The sequence below is a fragment of the Acanthochromis polyacanthus genome, chromosome 16, assembly GCF_021347895.1.
Source record: "Acanthochromis polyacanthus isolate Apoly-LR-REF ecotype Palm Island chromosome 16, KAUST_Apoly_ChrSc, whole genome shotgun sequence".
NCBI lineage: Eukaryota > Metazoa > Chordata > Actinopteri > Pomacentridae > Acanthochromis > Acanthochromis polyacanthus.
In genome coordinates, this window is record NC_067128.1 from 17275552 (window position 1) to 17293190 (window position 17639).

Below are 17639 nucleotides of genomic sequence, written 5' to 3' on the forward strand. Positions count from 1 at the left end.
CAGCTGGCCCTTCTACAGGGTTAAACACACATGAAAACACACAGATTTAAGTCCAGCTTGTTGTCACTTTATCTGGATAGTTGTGAAAAGTGAAAGGCCGGTGTATGCTTCATGACTGGGTGTTACTGTGTGACACTGATGTTACCCTGTTTAAGACTTCATTTTAGGCTCAATGAGATGTTTTCCTTGAAAAAAAGCTACAATTACAAATGATTATTTACCTAATATTACCTTACATTACTCAATTTACTAATTTAAATGCAAATGTAGGACAATGAATTCATAATTTACTTTGAAAGAACTTATTTGCATTTCATTATCTTTTGTTTTACAGTGAACCTGCTAGAACAGGGCTGGGCAAACTTTTTGGCTCAGGGGCCACATTGACTTTTGAAATTCTACAGATGGGCCAGACCAGCATCAGATGGCTGACGATTGTCCAAACTAATATGAATTACATGTTAAAGACAATACTGACAAAGTAAAGAATACTCACATTCAGTTTCAGTGGGAACAGTATTGTTGGTCACCCTTTATTGCCAGTGCATCAAAGTCTGGTGTCAGTTTGGTTGTGGCAATTCACAGGATGGATCTGAGGTGTTCATCAGTTAACTGGGATCTGTGGTGTGCTTTATCCTACAGTCCTCTCCACCTGTTTTCCCCTTCATGGATTTCATGGTCAAAAATTCCTCCATTGTCTCAAAATGTATATTAATCCCTCTAATAAAAATTAAAAGCTGAGTGCTAATGAATATAGCTTGAAGGACTCCGCTTTTTCGTTCAGTGAGCTGGTTAAGTCTTCGTTGATTAGTTCAACACGGTAAATAACTGTCCTGCTGATAAACTTTTTTTTTCCAAATTTGTTTTTGCTCTCTGGACACAGGAGACCTGCTGTCTCTACCATGCATTCTTTCAAAAACTCCCCTTCGGAGAAAGGCTTGCTAGCCTTTGCTATTTTAAATACTTGCAAATAACTTGCCTTCGTGCTTGACTCTTGAATCGTAGTTTGCAGAAAAAAACGTATTTTGCTGAGTGTGTAAACTGGCTGCCAGCGTCTCCTGAGCCGTCGCTGTCCGTTCTTGCGCTGACTGGTTGCTAGCGTAGTTAGCATGCTTCGTGGAAAAGTGGCGGCTGATAATGTATTCTTTAAAAATCGCAACGGTTTCATTGCAAATAAGACATACAGCCTTTGAACGTCCTTCAGCGAAAAAATATTTAGTATTCCATTCCTTCTGAAACACTCGACACTCACTGTCGACTTCTCTTTTCTGTGATCCACTCATAGTTACGGCAGGGCTCAATGTAGTAAAGTAGAAGAAGAGAAAATAAACCAACAAAGGTCACTTGTGTCTGGAGCGCGCCATCTAGTGGTGACAACAGAAACTTCGGGTACTGCAGTGGAAGGCCAAATGAATGTGCTCTTAACTGTAATTTCATCAATTCTAATATTGACAAAATTATTTCGCGGGCCGGATTGAAAAGCCCAAACGGGTCGTATGTGGCCCGGGGGCCGTAGTTTGCCCATCTAAAGTGATCTAAAGTGTTGAGAAGAATTTGTAGGTCATTTGTAGGTCAGTTCATCTTCTACTCACTGAACTACTGATAGAAATGTGCATGCCATATATATATATATATATATATTCGTGTGTGTGTGTGTGTGTGTATAACGTGTCAGCATATGATTTAATAGTGTAGCTCCAGTAGCCTAAATCAGATGTTCACCTTTAAATTCTGCATAGACGTGATTTAAAATGAATATTACTGTGATCACTCCCCAGCAAACTGACAGTAGTCATCGTGAGGCGCAGAAGGAGCTGAGATGAGACGGAGGACTGCCTCATCCTGGTACACAAGGTAGGAATCAGGCATCGATGTGTAGTCAGAAGGATGTCTGCAGCTGATCGGGGCTCTCAGTCGCTGTGGATAATCCGAGATAAAACCGTACAGTTTATGGATAAAACTTTAGCCTGGTGTAGAGTGGACCATGAATTTAGCTAACACATCGTGCCGTTCTTTGCTAGCTCTGGTGCCGCTAACTACTTCAATGTCGAAGTTTACCGCCATGAAAAAAGTCACTGGGTCACTGTTGGTAAGCTAAGACAACCTCCTGCTCTCTGGCAATTTAAGGAAACCGCAGTTTGTCCGATTTCTACATGTAAAATGTTAATTTTAACTCTGTAGAAAGGCTGATGTTTAAGCTAGCTGGAATGCTAAAATTTAAGCTAGCCGCGCATTTGAGTGTTGGGGGTATTTGAAGAAATCAGTCCCACAGAGTTATAAAAACAAGTTTGAATATTTGTTTTAATAGCATATAGACATTTTAAAATTGCATGAACGTGGTATGGGTTCGCTAGTTTGGGTCTTTCCTTGTCAAGCCGAGGGTCGCTGCAAACATCTTTAGCCCGTTTTTGCTAACATGTTGAAAAATGAAGTAACCCAAGTCGCCTTTAGTAGTTCCTTATTCATGAGTACCATTGGCGGTAAGGATAAGCGCCAGAGAATTGCTGTGATACTGAACAAAATATAAAAACAGTCAGGCGAATTCTGAACTTATTAGAGCCGTTTTTTGTTAATTCTAAATGGATGTGTCGACTTTATTCACCATACATACCAGAGATTATGATACTGCATTTACACCCAAGTTAAAGTGAATGTAAAGCACATGTATTATATCTCTGTGTTCAGATTTAAATAAGACATAGGCCCAATTTTTTTATGTTAATTTTGGAAATCATAGGGTTTTAAAGTAGCCTATAGCCCCTGAGCTGTGCATCACTGCTGTATCTGCAGATTGAGACAAAAAGAAGCAGACTGTAAAATCCAACCTCCCATTGTTGCAGAACACCTGCATACACCTTCCCCTTCACCTCAGGCAGTTTATTTACTTCACATAATGCCTGATTTGAAAAGAAACCTACCCAAACTAACAAACCTGCTTGATTGAAGGATAAAGTACCACCTTGTTGATTATAGTGAAGTAGGGCTATTGTCATGATGTTATTTTGCACAGCAGTTGTTGCTCTCAGCCTCAATTTCCCAGATAAAGTCTTGTTCTACTTATTATGTTCAATGGAGACCTTGACTGATTTTTTTTAAGTTTAGGACTAGACCTAATCCACATCTCACAAACTAGATGTTGTTCCTTTAAACAGGCGTTAACGGCCAACAGTATTTAGAAGATGCAGATTGTGGTCAATTTCCAGGCACAGTATGGGGCCACAGGTTCTGATAGCAAGTCATTATCCTATTGTGAGCTTTGTTCTACAGTTAACACCTTTGCTTAGTTAAGAATTTGCACACTTAGTATATATGTATGATGGTTATGTACATTGAAACATTATTTTTCTTTTTTCAGGTTCTGTTTGGGATGTGACTGCTCCTAATTCTGCTGCCATGCAGCCAGTGCTTGACTCTAGACATCAGAAGTATGTAAAACAATGCTCCAAAACTAAAAGGATGCTCTTGTGAATTGCAGGCAATAGAATCGGCGCTATTTTTCCAAATATTAGTGACTGGTTAATATACTAACAGCTTAAGTTGTTAGATAAAGTAAATATACACGTGAATACTTGAATATCAGAATAATTTGATGCCCCAGTTTCATTCTAAAATGCTTCCTCTTCAAATTATTATATACAATGTTTTTCAATAGTTTTTATAAATCTACTGTTGGTACAACAACAGAAGAAATTTAAGTAATTTTCAAAAGTAACAAGTGCCAGTCAAAGTGACCCTTTAAATCATCTAAAAATAAATATCATGCTAAAGCACCAGGTATGTATGGATGGATGAAAGTTGGTAATGTGAGCCACTTTCATTTACAGGTCACGTGGTTCAGGTGCATTGGCACCATGTGCCCTTTGGCCAGTGGACCTCAAGTTAACTCACCTGGATTGGAATCCTGAAGCAACCTTGATACACTTCCAGGGACAGCACCTTACCATATGTGAACTTGACTATAACATTTTGCAGTCGGAAATACAGAATGCACTGAAGACTGAAGCTGTGGTGGATATCGGAGAATTTTGCCTCGTGGAAGATTCGACTTCATCTCACTGGTTCAGAGGAAGAGTAGAGAACCGAAAGGAGGACTTGTTTGATGTTTTCCTCATAGATTACGGTAATGTCTTGAGTGTTGACATTGCCCACATATCTTCCTGTTCAAGTGACTTGTTCATCTTGCCTCCAAAAATAGTTTGTGGCTTTCTCGCAAATGTGCTCCTGCTTCTGAGTTGTTCACCCTCTGTAGTGGAGGAGTATCTCTCAAGCCTGATCGGCAGAAATGTTGCTGGGTACATTCCAGCCGTCCTTCCTCATGAAGTCCTCTTACTGGAAGCGCCTGACATCAACAGTGACCTTGTTCGACATGGCTTTGGGAGGCATGTGGACACAAATACCTTCCTTTTCTTGGTTGAGATGCTTACAGAGATGCCGCTCAAACAAAATATCGCGGCAGTCCCTGATTTACTCATTGAAAAGTCAAGAAAACAAGAAATTTACTTCAAATCTTCAGGTCTGCAGGGATATGAAGACATCTTGTCATTCTGTGGGCCTAGATTGAGTTGTGGGATGCGTGTTAAAGTGCGAGTAACTGCTGCTGTCAACCCTGGGCTGTTTTATTGTCAGGTAGCTAGCATGGAAACAGATCTTTGGGAAATGTCAAAGAAGATGGCCGCAATTTGTGAGTACAGAACCAAGGAATGCAACCAGAAGACTCCAGAGAACCTGGGTTTGCTGTGCTCTGTTAAAGGCAAAGATGGGAATTGGTACAGAGGCTTTGTGCAGTTTCTCCCAGTCAACTCTCAGGTTAGTGTTTTGTTCAGTGACTATGGATTCGTTGAATCTGTCAATGTTGAGAATGTCCACAAGCTGCCACCTGAATTTCATTCAACACCCATCATGGCATTTGCATGCTCACTCTCCTCCCAGAGTGATCAAGATAATGTGCTCAAAACCCAGCAGTTGAGTTTCCTGAAGGCAGGGTTGCTTGGAGGAGTGTTAGATGTGGAGATCAGTGGCTTTGATGAAAAGCAGTGTCTGTACTCTGTCACTATAATTAGTGCTGCAGAATATCATGTGAAGGAACCAGAGCCCATTCAGAAGCTTCCTACATTGAAAGTTGGGTCAGTTTTGGACACAGAACTGTCATCTCAGGGTGGCTGTTTGTACTATGAGACAGTCATGGAGGAAACACTGGGTAAAACACTGGAAGAAGAAGAGGTCCAGGTAGACTCGGTCTTTGTTGGGTATGTTGAGTATGTCCAAAATCCAAGCCACTTCTGGATCAGAACACAAAAACGAAATGCTGAGTTTGAAGAGATGATGACAAAAATAACAGAACACTTCAGTAATGTGAAGCTGGATGAAGATGTGCTGATGAATCCTGATCTTGGGACACTGTGTTGTGCAGTCTATGAGAACGACATGCACTTCTACAGGGGTGTGGTGATAGACACTCTTAAACATGGAGCTGAAGTTCTCTTCATTGATTTTGGGAACATTGAAAAAGTGCCGCATATGCTGATCAAGAACATACCAGAGACATTTGCCAGCAAATCACCATTTGCCATGTGTTGCTCCCTTGTTAATGTTTTTCCTTTGGAGGATGTCTGGACCAGCGCTGCGTCAAACTTTTTCAGGCAAACTGTGTCAAACAAAGCCTTGCTGGTCCATGTTGTTCAGAGGAGAAAAAACACATTTGCTGTTGACCTGTTCAAGATGGGAGACAACAACAATCAGAGTATCACTGAGCTCCTCATCTCATCCAAACAAGCTGAATACATTCCCGTCGATTCTGTGGCGCACAGTAACACAAGACTCACACAATGGTGTGCAACAGGGGACATCGGTGGGAAAACAGAGCAGAGGGAGGATTATGAGGAGGGAGAGAAGTCATGCAAATCAAAAACTGAGAAAGCCCTAGCCCCTGTTAGCTTCCAAGCTTTAAATATCAAACCTGGGTTTGAGTTTGCTGTGCGCTGCTCTCATATCAACTCCCCATCAGATTTCTGGTGCCAGCCTCTTGATAAGGTTCCAGCTTTCGAGGAACTGATGGATAAAGTTCAGCATTATTACTCCACTCATACAGCCCCCCTCCAGTCAGGAGACTCCTGTTGTGTTGCCAAGTCACCTCAAGATGGAAGGTGGTACAGAGCCTTTATTATAGAAAAACAGAGAGGTCAAGCCAAAATAATGCTGGTTGACAATGGCTGTACTGTCCAAGTCAGTGAGAACAATCTTCAGGCAATAATGCCTGAATATGTTTCTTTGGAAGGACAAGCTTTCAGATGTAGCCTGTACAACGTCATTGAACCTGCTGACCCACACAACTATGGGGATTGGGGTCCAGGGGTTTCTAACTTGCTGAGACGGTGTATCCTCAACAGCGGCAGTGGTCTAAAATGTAAAGTTGTCTCTCAGTTAAATGTGAAAAACAAAGGTCTGTGCAATGTTGTGGACCTCTACAACACCCAAACCCAACAGAGTGTCACAAAAGCACTCCTAGAACAGGGTCTGGCGAAAGCAGTGACCATGTCAAGAAAGCAACAGTTAACAGTGTTTCCTGAATCTTTCATCTACTCCTCATATGATGTGAGACCTGGAAATGAGGAACAAGTCTACGTCACCCATGTTAGCAGTCAGGGGGAGGTCTACTGCCATCTGGAGAGAAACACTGAAATCATTGAAGAGCTTGAAAGGAAAATCTCAGAGGAGAGTGATAAAATGATGAAAGCCAGTACGAAAGCTGTCACGAGGAAACTGTGCCTGGCAAAATACTTTGGCAAATGGTACAGAGGCTTGACGCATCCTGTTCAGTCACCACTGCATCTCAGTGTGTTCTTTGTGGATTATGGAAATACAAGCATATCAGAGAAAACCAATGTCATGTTCATTCCCAGGGACTCTGATTATTTGTTGTACACTCCCATGCAGGCTATGAGATGTACCCTCGATTCTGTGTCCATGGCCGAGCTCTATGCAGATGTTGAGGAGTGGCTGAATGAAACAGTCCTCCACAAACTAGTGAGAGTCACGATACTTGGAAAGCGTGAAGATGGTGCGTTTGTTGTTCAGCTGTTCGATGGTGATGTCAATGTCAATGAGAAGCTAAAAGAGCTCATTCTTGATCATTCACATAAACCAAAGACTAGTAGCTTTAACATTAGCAGCACAAAGGCAGAACATCACAGAAGAAACGTTTCCATCAGGTGCAGTTCACCAAAAAAGCAGTCTTCTACTTGTGCCACATCTAATTTCTACAGAGGCGATAAAAAGAAAGAAAACAGCACTCGTGGCAGAACTTGGAACAAGAACACAAAATTAAGACAGGGAAATGAGGACAAGTCAAAGAGCTGTGGCACTGCACAACCTTCAAAAAGCTCTCAAGTGAAATGGCAAAGAGAGAACCAGGATGCAAAGCCAGAGCGATCACCACAAAGCAAGGCAACACAAATTACCCGGCTGTCGGGTTTGTCAGACAAGAATGTGAATGCGGGCTTCTCGGCAAAGTGCTTCACCTCCCACATCGACTCTGTTAACTGCTTTTTCCTGCAGCTGTCAGAGGATGAACCTGCCATCTTGAAACTGGGGGAAGATCTCAACAAAAATATCTCCAGGGATTCCTTGAAGCTGACCACATCTTTGAGAGTCAGTGATGTTGTTTTGGCTGAGTATGTGGAGGATGCCGCTGTGTATCGTTCAGTTGTGAAGAGTTATGAAGGCAGGTCATGTGTCAAAGTTGAGTTTGTGGACTATGGAAACTCAGCAGTCATTGGGAAGGAAAAGATCTACTGCATGCCAGAGGAGTATCTGTCTCAGCCAAGATTCAGCATACCATGCTCACTGCTGGACAAGAGCACGTATGAAAACGATGCTTCTTTCGCTGATGCTGTGATGGAGAAGCCACTCATGGTTGACTTTGTTCGTCAAAATGGAACTCATTGGGAAGTCAAGATTAAGGTTGAAGATACAGTTGGCCTCAGTTCGGCATGTGAAGCAGCTGTTGGATGTAGCAGTTTAACTGAAAAGGAAGAACGGTCTGCTACAAGTTCATGTGAAGAGAATGTCAGATCCTTTGAACAGACACAAGAAGTGTGTGAGAACGAAGTAAGTCAGTCTGAAGGAACTATGTACTCTGCTGGATGTGAAAACTCGATGGCGACACCGACACCTGTCAGACCATTACCTAAATTCAAGGCGAAAACCCACTGGGGTCATAGAGGAACTCGTCGCAAAACCAAAAGGTATCCAAAGGCTCATGGGAAAACAACAACATCCTCTGTCAAACCAATACAAAATATTGCAGATGCATTCCTACTTCCACCTATTCGAGCCAAAGACACAGAGAGTGGAACCCTTTTATCGGTCCAGACTGATGGCAGTTTTTACATCAGACTAACAAAGTCCAGTGACCTGCTTGCTGCACTGGAAAATCGCATCACTGACAGCTTATACAAGTGCAAGACTGTGGCAAGAGAGGATGTCAGAGAAGGCCTCAAGTGCGTAGTACAGACACAGGAAGAGAACAGGTGGCAAAGAGGTGTTGTTCAGCAGATACATGAGCAAATATACGAAGTCCTCCTGGTGGACCATGGAATAAGAAAAGAATTTCCAAGTGGCTCCATCCAGCAACAGTGTGGTGACCTGGAACAGATCCCGAACCTTGCAGTGTTGTGCAAGATGAACAGCTTGGGTTTCAGTGCAGGAGAAGATGCTCACAGACTGTGGTGTGAAACCCTCAAAACATTAATAGGCAAAGAAGTAAAAGTAGTTTTTGTGAGTTATTCTGAAGCTGATAACCTCTGGATGGTTGAAATAGTCATAAATGGACTGTTCCTCATCCAACAAAGTGAAGCTTTACAGCAGAAAAATGAAGATAAGGCCCCCTCTCCCGCTGAAACCCAAAATGATAACACAGGAGAAGGATGTACCTCAGATATGAGCTCTCCTCAGCAACTTGTCTTTGCGCCAGTTGATTTAGACAAAGCTTATTGTGTTTTTGCTGCTTCAGTTACAACTCCCTTTGAGTTCTGCGTTGTTCTTGAAGACTTACATCTCGTCATGAACAGATTGTCCATCATGTTGGACGAGCTGCCTGGGCAAATGTCTTCAGTTCCCAAAGCACACCTTCTCCCCGGTACTTGTTGCCTGTTGAAATCAGACTCCAGGAAAAAGTGGTGCAGAGCTGAAATTGTACACGTCGACCCCACCGTGGTCCTGAACCTCGTGGATTATGGCCATCATGAATACATGCTGCTTGATGACTGCTCCGAGCTAAAGAAGCTACCAGAGGAAATAACAAGCCTCCCAAAGTTGACTTACCCCTGCAGCTTGAGAGGGATAAAGCCTGTTGCAGTGGACGGACAGTGGAGTGACGAGGCGACGGTCTTCTTTAAGCAGTGTTTGTACCAGAAGAACCTCCAGATCTTCTTCAGAGAGTTTGTGTCAACCACACACTGGAAGGTGGACATTCTTGCAGATGGCGTTCATGTTGCCAAGGAGCTGGTGGATGCTGGACACGCCAGTTACATAGACGTCATGCTAGGACTCAGGTATGCTCTGGTTAGTCTGTAAATCTTTAATTCATCATATGTAATAAAAATATAATATCCAATGAAATATTTCACATACTAAATGTCCGATGCATTCAGGTTCCAGGAGCAGAGCCCCTGTAAAGCTGTTCCCCGATGGTCCGGCTGTGAGGACGAGTGTGGGCAGGAAGAGAAAAGCTCGAAGGGAAACTGAGAGGAAGAAGTCCCTCAAAACCACGTCTGGATCTAGTCAGTGTAAGAAAAAACAGTTTGAACGTTTTTTTTTTGGCAAGCGGTGTAAGTACATGCTGATAGTGTAAGTCCATCTTTTACTCTAGTAAAAGCAGCAGTACTACACTGTCAAAATACTCCACTGTATGTAAAAGTACTCATTATGCATAGTGATTTCAAGATATTTTTCACTTACATTAATTTAGAATGTATTATTACAGGGACTTGAACGCATTCATTTTAATTAATTACAGAAAACAATAACTCTTCACAAAGAATAATGCATTTAGTTGCACTTTTCTCAATTCCTCAATCAGAGATCCGACGCATCGCGAAACTTTGGTTAAACATCTAAACCAGCCGTCACTGAACTGAAACGAGGACAGATTCAGCAGCTTATTTCTCACTTGAAATGCTTTGAGAAACACTTTCTGCTGAACTTTTTTCATAATAAAAGAGAACGTTTGCGACCGAGCCGCGATGTTGGCCTGACACATCTACCGGACTGAAGGTCTGTCATGTGACCACCTAGTGGCCCGCAAGTGAAACGGCCACCAAGCGGGTGACATTCAGATACGGTGCATTTCCGTGCGAGATAAACAGTCCTGTGGCCACGAGCTCGGTGAAGCTGACCCCCACCCACATAAAAAATCCAAGCAAACAGGCTGAGTGGTTAGTGGTGCGTTTGTGCTGATTTGTGCCGTCAAAATTTTCGTTTGTGCTGCTATAGTTTCTGAGATATTACAAGTTTTATTTTTGTGCGTTGATGTCATTACCCCCCCAGCTTGCTGCAACAAGAGCCAGAGACGTCATCAGTTCAGGTCAAGATATGTGATCGTCTGTCAGTAAAACCTGTAATATCTCAGAAACCGTAGCAGCACAAATGAAAATTTTAACTGCACAAACGAAACACTAACCACTCAGCCTGTTTGCTTGGATTTTTTATGTGGGTGGAGGGTCAGCTTCACTGAGCTGTGGGCATGTAGCTGAGTTAGGTACAGTCCTGGTACAGGCAAACGGGGAAGCCATCCCATAATAGACCACTTTTCAAGACACTGACAGTGCTTGAGTTTACAAGAAGTCTTCAAATGTTGAATATAATCGCTATAATTGCACTTTGAATTTGCAGTAATCTGTGAATGTAGTAGACAGATGAAAAATGCAGATAAATAGAAATGAAGCATGAAAATTTTTGTTGTTTAAGTTCACATTTATGTCTATTCATCAGGCCAGTTCTGCAGTGCTCGGATCGCTCCCTAGTCCTGCCCTGTTATGTAAACACTGAAATCGGCTGAACTGTTGAAACACTGACCCTTTAACTGAAATTATGTTTTGGGGAGGAAATCACACAGAGCCCAATCAGAAGCTGATGCTTGCTCTCTGCTACAGTGTAAAGACCGTGGAGAAATCACAAGTTGCACATCTACTAATGGTGACAAAATCATGTGTAACAGAGGTGTTTGTGTTGATAGCATGATTGAGGTCCTCTGTTCTCCTGACCTGTGGCATGTTGCATGCGTGTAACCATGATGTAACAGTGACTGACTTTGTGTTTTCAGATTCCCTTATGTGAAGCTGCCTGGTTAAACTTTGACGCAGTGACTCATCATTAGCAAGATTAAAACAAAGGAGATGCTGCTGAATGCAACTTTAATTTACTAATTTGGTTATCTTTGCATATTTTTAGTACTTTTTGTCGATGTGTTAAATCAACATTTGTGAAGAGTTTAGTATTAGTCTCTTTTAGGTCTTAAATGAGATGTTTTCCTCATATGAGGTTGTTCTGTTTTGAGGTTGTATTTACATGAATAATATTTTTTTTTGATGAATGAGTTATTTTCAGTATCTTTTTTTGAAGATGTTCATGCCAATGTTCTTTGGCACAAAGTAACGTGTTGCTTGATAATTTGTTTTTGACTAGGTGAATTAAATATGTAGCAGCCAATAAGATATTTTTTTTATTAGAGGAAATTTGTGTGTATAAATTTTTCATTTTGAGTTGTTGGAATCTTTGGCAAAATGTGTTGTTCCATTTAATAATCCAGTCACTGTGTTTCTGACACTTAGACCTTTTTAGAAATAGTGACTTGTGTTAAACAGTTTTTGAGTTGAAGCCTTTTGTGGTACAAAATTAAACCTTTATTCATACTTATTTTGCGCTCACTTCTTTTGTTCTCTCAGTTAGTGGTGGGTCATGAATTAATCATTAGTGTGAAAACACAAATGAGAAAACAGTACTGGTGAAGGTGAGCTGCATTCTTAAGTTACACCACTGGATGGCACTGTTGACCCAGCATTGTTTTTTGTTTGTTTTTTTAAAATTGGAAAGTATTGCAGCATCCTCATCCTGTCACACAATATTAAATGGTAATTGTTTACATTGAACAATTAGTTTGACCTTATTTAATATTACGCTGGGATTCCATTTTAACCCTAACTTTACAGTGACATGTCAGCTGTTATTAGTCTGTAAAGTTGTCTAGATAACCCACATTTTCTGTGGGCAAGGAACCTGGGTTCACGAAAGTCGTCAAAATAAAGTCACAAATGCATATCAAATGCTCTATACCGTAAAAATACGATTATTTGTCTAACGAAAAATTTATGTCAGAAGTGGGATTCGAACCCACGCCTCCAGGGGAGACTGCGACCTGAACGCAGCGCCTTAGACCGCTCGGCCATCCTGACACTTGAGACACACATCGTCTGCATGCGGTTATGAGCTAATGCAATGGCTGACTACGCATGAATGTTGTATGCATTCTTCATTTCATCCCGACAGCTACAGTAAAACACCGAGACGCCGCTGCGACTGATAGCAATACAGCTGCCATGTTTATCTTAAAGCAGTTGCCTTCATGTTACACAAACTGAAACTCTACATCCATAAAAGAAGTTTGGGAACGTCACCTCTTGGTCATGACGTACTGTCATAATTACTAACGAGCAGGAAACAGGAAGCACATGGCTGCCACTGTAATGGTACCTGCTGTGTTTTACGTTTCTGTCAATTTTGGACATAATTTCCCGAACAAATTATAACAGGTGAGTTTTCTGTTGTTGTTGGACATCGGATGCCACTGAAATAAACGTAATGATGCTCAGAGAAGTTGTTTTCCAGCACCTTCCCCACTGGTTTATTGTCCATACTCTAGTACAAGAAAAAAAACAAAAACAAATGAAAATTATAGAATGGCCCTAATTTAATATTAAATAGAGCCATACATTAATAAATATTGCTCTAAAGTGAATGTAAAATAAATCCAGAAGCAAATTTTTAAAAAAGTCCTTCAAAAACAGTCTTTTTTCAAAAAATAATTTAATCTAATTTGCATTTCTATTATTTATTACATTTATTTACATATTTAATATCAATGTATTTAATTATTACATAGGAATATTTATGTATTATCACTGAATAAAATACCATAGATAAAGTTAAAATAATTTTTTTTTATCAGTACAATGTGCTTCAATCTGGTGCTGCAACTTTTTAAATGAAAGAACCAGTTTTGACAGCTTTGCATGTAAAATCTTTTGATTTTAGCCAATATCCACATAAAGTGTTAAAATTTAAATACTCAAATGAGTTACAATAAAAGACGTAAAGAAATCTCATTTCGCTGCTGTCACCTCATTTGATAATGTTTCTCAGTTATGTTATATTCCTCAAGGTATGGAGGACTCAGTTACATTGTAACGTATTCAGGGTTCAAATAAAGGTTAAAAAACATAAAATATTCAGTGATGCAGTATTAAGGGTAAAATGGCCAATAAAATAAGAACAATCAAAACATTTTTAATGCAGTAACAAAAGGCCACACTTGGAGGCTGCACTGTTGAAAAATCTGTATTTATTAATGATTTACAAAAGGCTAAACATGAAACCATTTAAATGATTCAGTTCATTTTGAAACCTAAAAAGGAGTTGTTGTTGTGGGGGGGAAGAAGGAGACACGTCTTGTAGTGTTTTTACAGGTCAGTTATTATAACAGCGTCTTATCTCGCCATGTAGTTTAGTGGAGGCTCCTGGAGAGAAAAATAAAAAGTCCACACACAGGATGGAGTCACTCGAACTGCAGAAGAGAGATACATTTGAAACGTCACTATTTTCAGATTTCTTCTAAAACTCGGGGACACACCGGGGGTCTGGAGTGCGTTCCTGTTTTTTTTTTTTTTTTTTCTACATCAGCAGATCAGCAGTGGTGGTGAGTGAGATTATGGAAATTGTGTGTATATATATTTGTACAGTCACAATTCTGTCAAAATATCTGAATCCCTCCGACTACAGCTGGTGTAAAAAACGGAACACTTTTTCTGTCTCTAATGCAGAAAAACACAGATTATTACCACAGTACGAGAGGTCCCAAATGTAATTCACTTCTCCAAACAGTTTGCAGATACATATTAATAATAAAAACAACTTTTTGTGCAAGTATGTTTTTTTCCACAAGGTTTGAAATAAATATCTGTAAAGCAAACAAGCACTTAAAGAGTAGTTGTAATTTCTCTTTTTTTTTATTATCAGAGTGAAAACCAACATTAATCACATTGTGAGTGAAAGAGTTCATTTTTCTGGCTTGAATTTCGGCTACACTCAGTCAAATTAACCTCACACAACTCTGCAAAAAAATTACTATTCCATCTAAAAGAAAAGAAAATCAATATTACTTCAAGTTGGGGGAGAGAGACATTTAAAAATGCAACTCCACTGACAGCAAGAAGCAGTGGTGTTGTTGGATTTTCTGTCACCAAAATGTTAAATTACATTAGTTTTGCAGGGTTTTTTTTTTAAGTTTCCTGGAAGGTTTCTACAGTAGTAAAAGAGTGAGACAGTTGTGGACCCAAATATTTACAGTAAAGTTGTGCACTTAAAGATCCTTCTCTGGAGAATCTTTCAGAGTTTATCTAAAACGTTAAAGAAAAAAAAATCCCATGCTTCCTTGCTACGGAATGAATAACAGTGTTTCCACTCACTGAGAAGTAAATAATAATAAAAAAAAACATAACAGAAAAATAAAAGGTTGGTCTGGAGCTCAACACTGGGCATTTTCTGCTGGCAAGAAGGAATTAAAAGTGTGAAAACAACGTGATGCAGAAAAAAAAGAGCATAAAATAACACCATAAAATTGTTCATATTTCGGTAAGCCATTTAAAAAAGATTAAAATGAGAATAAACCTTTCTCCATCCCTCGCCCCAAGAACCATTTTACAAACAAAAATATATCCCCCTTTGTCGTGTGATTCTCAAATTCTCACTAGATATAATTAAAACTTTTTTACAGTGCTTTATCATTATATATCTTTGACAGACTTTAACAAGGGGAAGAAATTTTTAAGTCATAAATGTATCTCCTGTTGCAACGATATCGCTACGTCAAAAAAAGTGAACAGTCCAGTTATTTGATGATTAAAATAAAGAGAGGGGGGAGAAACGACACAAACAGGAGGAGACGGTCAGTGTGAGGGAAGCAAGCGCCGGCTCTCTCGACCCGGATTTTCCCAGGAGCACCTTAACGTTACCGTGGCGATGATGGCGTTAAGGTGGCGCTGGGAGCTGAAAGGCTCGGGTCTACTGCTTGGTGTTGAGCTCGTTCTCCAGCTCCATGAGTTTGCGAGAAGCTTTGACCTTGTTGGAAACCTCCTTCCCCTGAGAGAAGAGACGCTGGCGCTCCTTGAAGGTCAGACTCTCCGGAGCACCGCTGGGGATCGAGTTCTCCTGCTCCTGACTGAAACACACACACCAGCGATATTATTGTTAGACTTTCAGGAATCATTTCAACTATTTACATCTGGAAAAAAAATCTAACAGACTGCACAAAAACATAGAAGCGAAAATATCTCAATTGCCCCCTGGTGGTTGGTTGGAGCATAGCTCATAAGCCCCGCCCTCTTCATATTAACTGATGAGACCTTACATTAAATTTGCCCTAAACATGGTTTCAGCTATATTAGCCACTTATCCCCCAGGGTTCTCTGTACATGTTACCCCTGGGGTCCATTTTTAACCCTTGTGTTTTCCTGCAGGTCAAAATTGACCCATTTTAAAGTTTGAAAATGTGTGGGGGGGAGGGGGGAGGGAATATTTTCACAGTGAAACTTCTGATGTCCACATTTTCAACATTTTTGGGAAAACTTTGAACATGTTAAAAATGTTTAAGATTAACAGAGATTTAACATTTTAGATTTAACATTCACAAAAAAAAAATCAACCAAAATCCAGAGAATTTTGCAGGATTTTGGTTGATTTTTTGTGAATGTTCTTAAAGAAAATATAGAAGTTTTACTGATAATACATGTAATCATTTTAGATATTTGTAGGATTTTTTTGAAGATTTTTTGAAAATATTTACAAGAATTTTCCTGCCAAATTTGGTGGATTTAAAAAAAAAATTAAGGAAAATTTCTAAGGAATTGCTGTAATTTTCTTCCTGAGGGTTTTGCAAATTTTCAGAAATTTGGGGAGTTTTTTTGCTGATTTTTTTTTTATTTATTTCAGACAAGGAAACAATACTTTTTGGTGCCTGAAAATGAAGACAACAGGAGGGGTAAGAAGCACAACATTTCCTTTCACTGTTTTGCAGATGATGTCCAGATTTATTTACCAATTAGTCCCCAAAGCGCAGGTTCATCACAGGCATGACTTCACTGTCTAGAGGATCTAAAATCATGGTTGGACATTAATTTTCTTTCTCTCAGTGAAACCAAAAGAGAAATTGTTGTTTCTAGCCGTCCAGATCAATTAAGCGACTGCATCAGTGCTCCTGGCCCTCTGGATGTCTATAATCGACCATCCTCAAAAAATCTGGGTGTGATTTTTGATGCTTTGATATTTGACAAACAAATTCATTCTGTTGTCAAAACTGTATTTTTTCAGCTGAGGCCGTTGGCCAAAGTAAAGCCCTAGCTTCCCCACAATGACTTTCAGAGAGTCATACATGCCTTCATCACGTTTAGGTCAGACTACTGTAACTCTCTGGACCAGATGGTACAAAATGCTGCTGCCGGGTTTCTGACAGGCACAAAGAAACAGGAGCACATCACTCCAGTTTTAGCCTCACTCCACTGGCTTCCTGTCTATTTTAGAATTGTTTTTTTAGATTGTATTGCTTGTTTTTAAGGTGGTAAATGGGTTTTATTATGACGACGATGATTAATGATGAATATCCGAATATTCTGATCGGATCGTGCCATCCGACGGGGGAGGGAGGGTTGCCCGAATATTCAGATCTCAAAATAAATATTCAGATATCACCGCATAGACCGAATATTCAGATATTCGCGTCCAGCCCTAGTTAGCACCTTCTTATTTAGCCGAGCTTTTAACTGTTCATGCGCCAGCTTTATTACTAAGGTCGGCCAATCAGATGGTCCTTAAAGTTCCCAGATCTAGACTCAGAAACAGAAGCGACCGAGCCTTTTCTGTGGCTGCACCAAGTCTTTGGAACCGTGTACCTGCTGAAATTAGAACTGCTTGGTCTCTTGATACTTTGAAGTGCATACTGAAGACACACATGCACTCTTTGGCTTTTAACTGTAGCTGAGTGTTGACACCTTGATATATGGCATTGTTTATCTTACTCTGTATTTCCTCACAGATTGTGTCTTGTTTCTATTTTTGATCTGTAAAGCACTGTGGTTGTTTTTTAAATGTGCTATATAGCTAAAGCTGACTTGACTTATCATTTTGGTAGTTGTCCAAGTGTTCTTTTTGTGATGTCCGTTATTAGGTGCACTGTGTCATTGCTTTAAATAAATTAGTAGTGGAGAAACCTGCCAACAGCTGTTCATAGATTCTACATAAGAAAAGTTTCTTACCTTCACCATCTGGTTTATAAGCAGTAAGATTAGCTCTGTTAAGTTTGAGTTTTGAAGGCT

General features: G+C 40.2%; 2 protein-coding genes and 1 non-coding gene across 3 annotated transcripts in view; 1 reads left to right on the top strand and 2 right to left on the bottom strand.

The window, feature by feature from the left end:
• The first annotated feature begins 1819 nt into the window (after window positions 1-1819).
• tdrd15 (tudor domain containing 15) lies at window positions 1820-9759 on the top strand. Its single transcript, XM_051937039.1, has 3 exons — window positions 1820-1854; window positions 3825-9551; window positions 9651-9759. Exons 1-3 carry the CDS (start codon window positions 1820-1822, stop codon window positions 9742-9744), a joined length of 5856 nt encoding a protein of 1951 aa, XP_051792999.1. The 3' UTR covers window positions 9745-9759.
• A 2607-nt stretch (window positions 9760-12366) lies between these two features.
• On the bottom strand, window positions 12367-12449 carry trnal-cag (transfer RNA leucine (anticodon CAG)). Its single transcript has one exon. It is a non-coding gene; the product is annotated as a tRNA-Leu (tRNA).
• Window positions 12450-13598: 1149 nt separating this feature from the next.
• Window positions 13599-17639, bottom strand: part of afdna (afadin, adherens junction formation factor a) — a 111537-nt gene continuing 107496 nt past the window's right edge. Inside the window, 1 exon segment of the mRNA XM_051937040.1 lies at window positions 13599-15490. Coding sequence (XP_051793000.1) covers window positions 15334-15490 — 157 coding nt within the window. The 3' untranslated portion in view covers window positions 13599-15333.

Bases quoted from the DNA above. Each gene is read 5' to 3' on its own strand.
- tdrd15 (XM_051937039.1), top strand. From the start codon at position 1,820: ATGAGACGGAGGACTGCCTCATCCTGGTACACAAG. The intron at 1,855-3,824 runs GTAGGAATCAGG...TTTCATTTACAG, and splicing joins GCCTCATCCTGGTACACAAG to GTCACGTGGTTCAGGTGCAT. The intron at 9,552-9,650 runs GTATGCTCTGGT...CGATGCATTCAG, and splicing joins GACGTCATGCTAGGACTCAG to GTTCCAGGAGCAGAGCCCCT.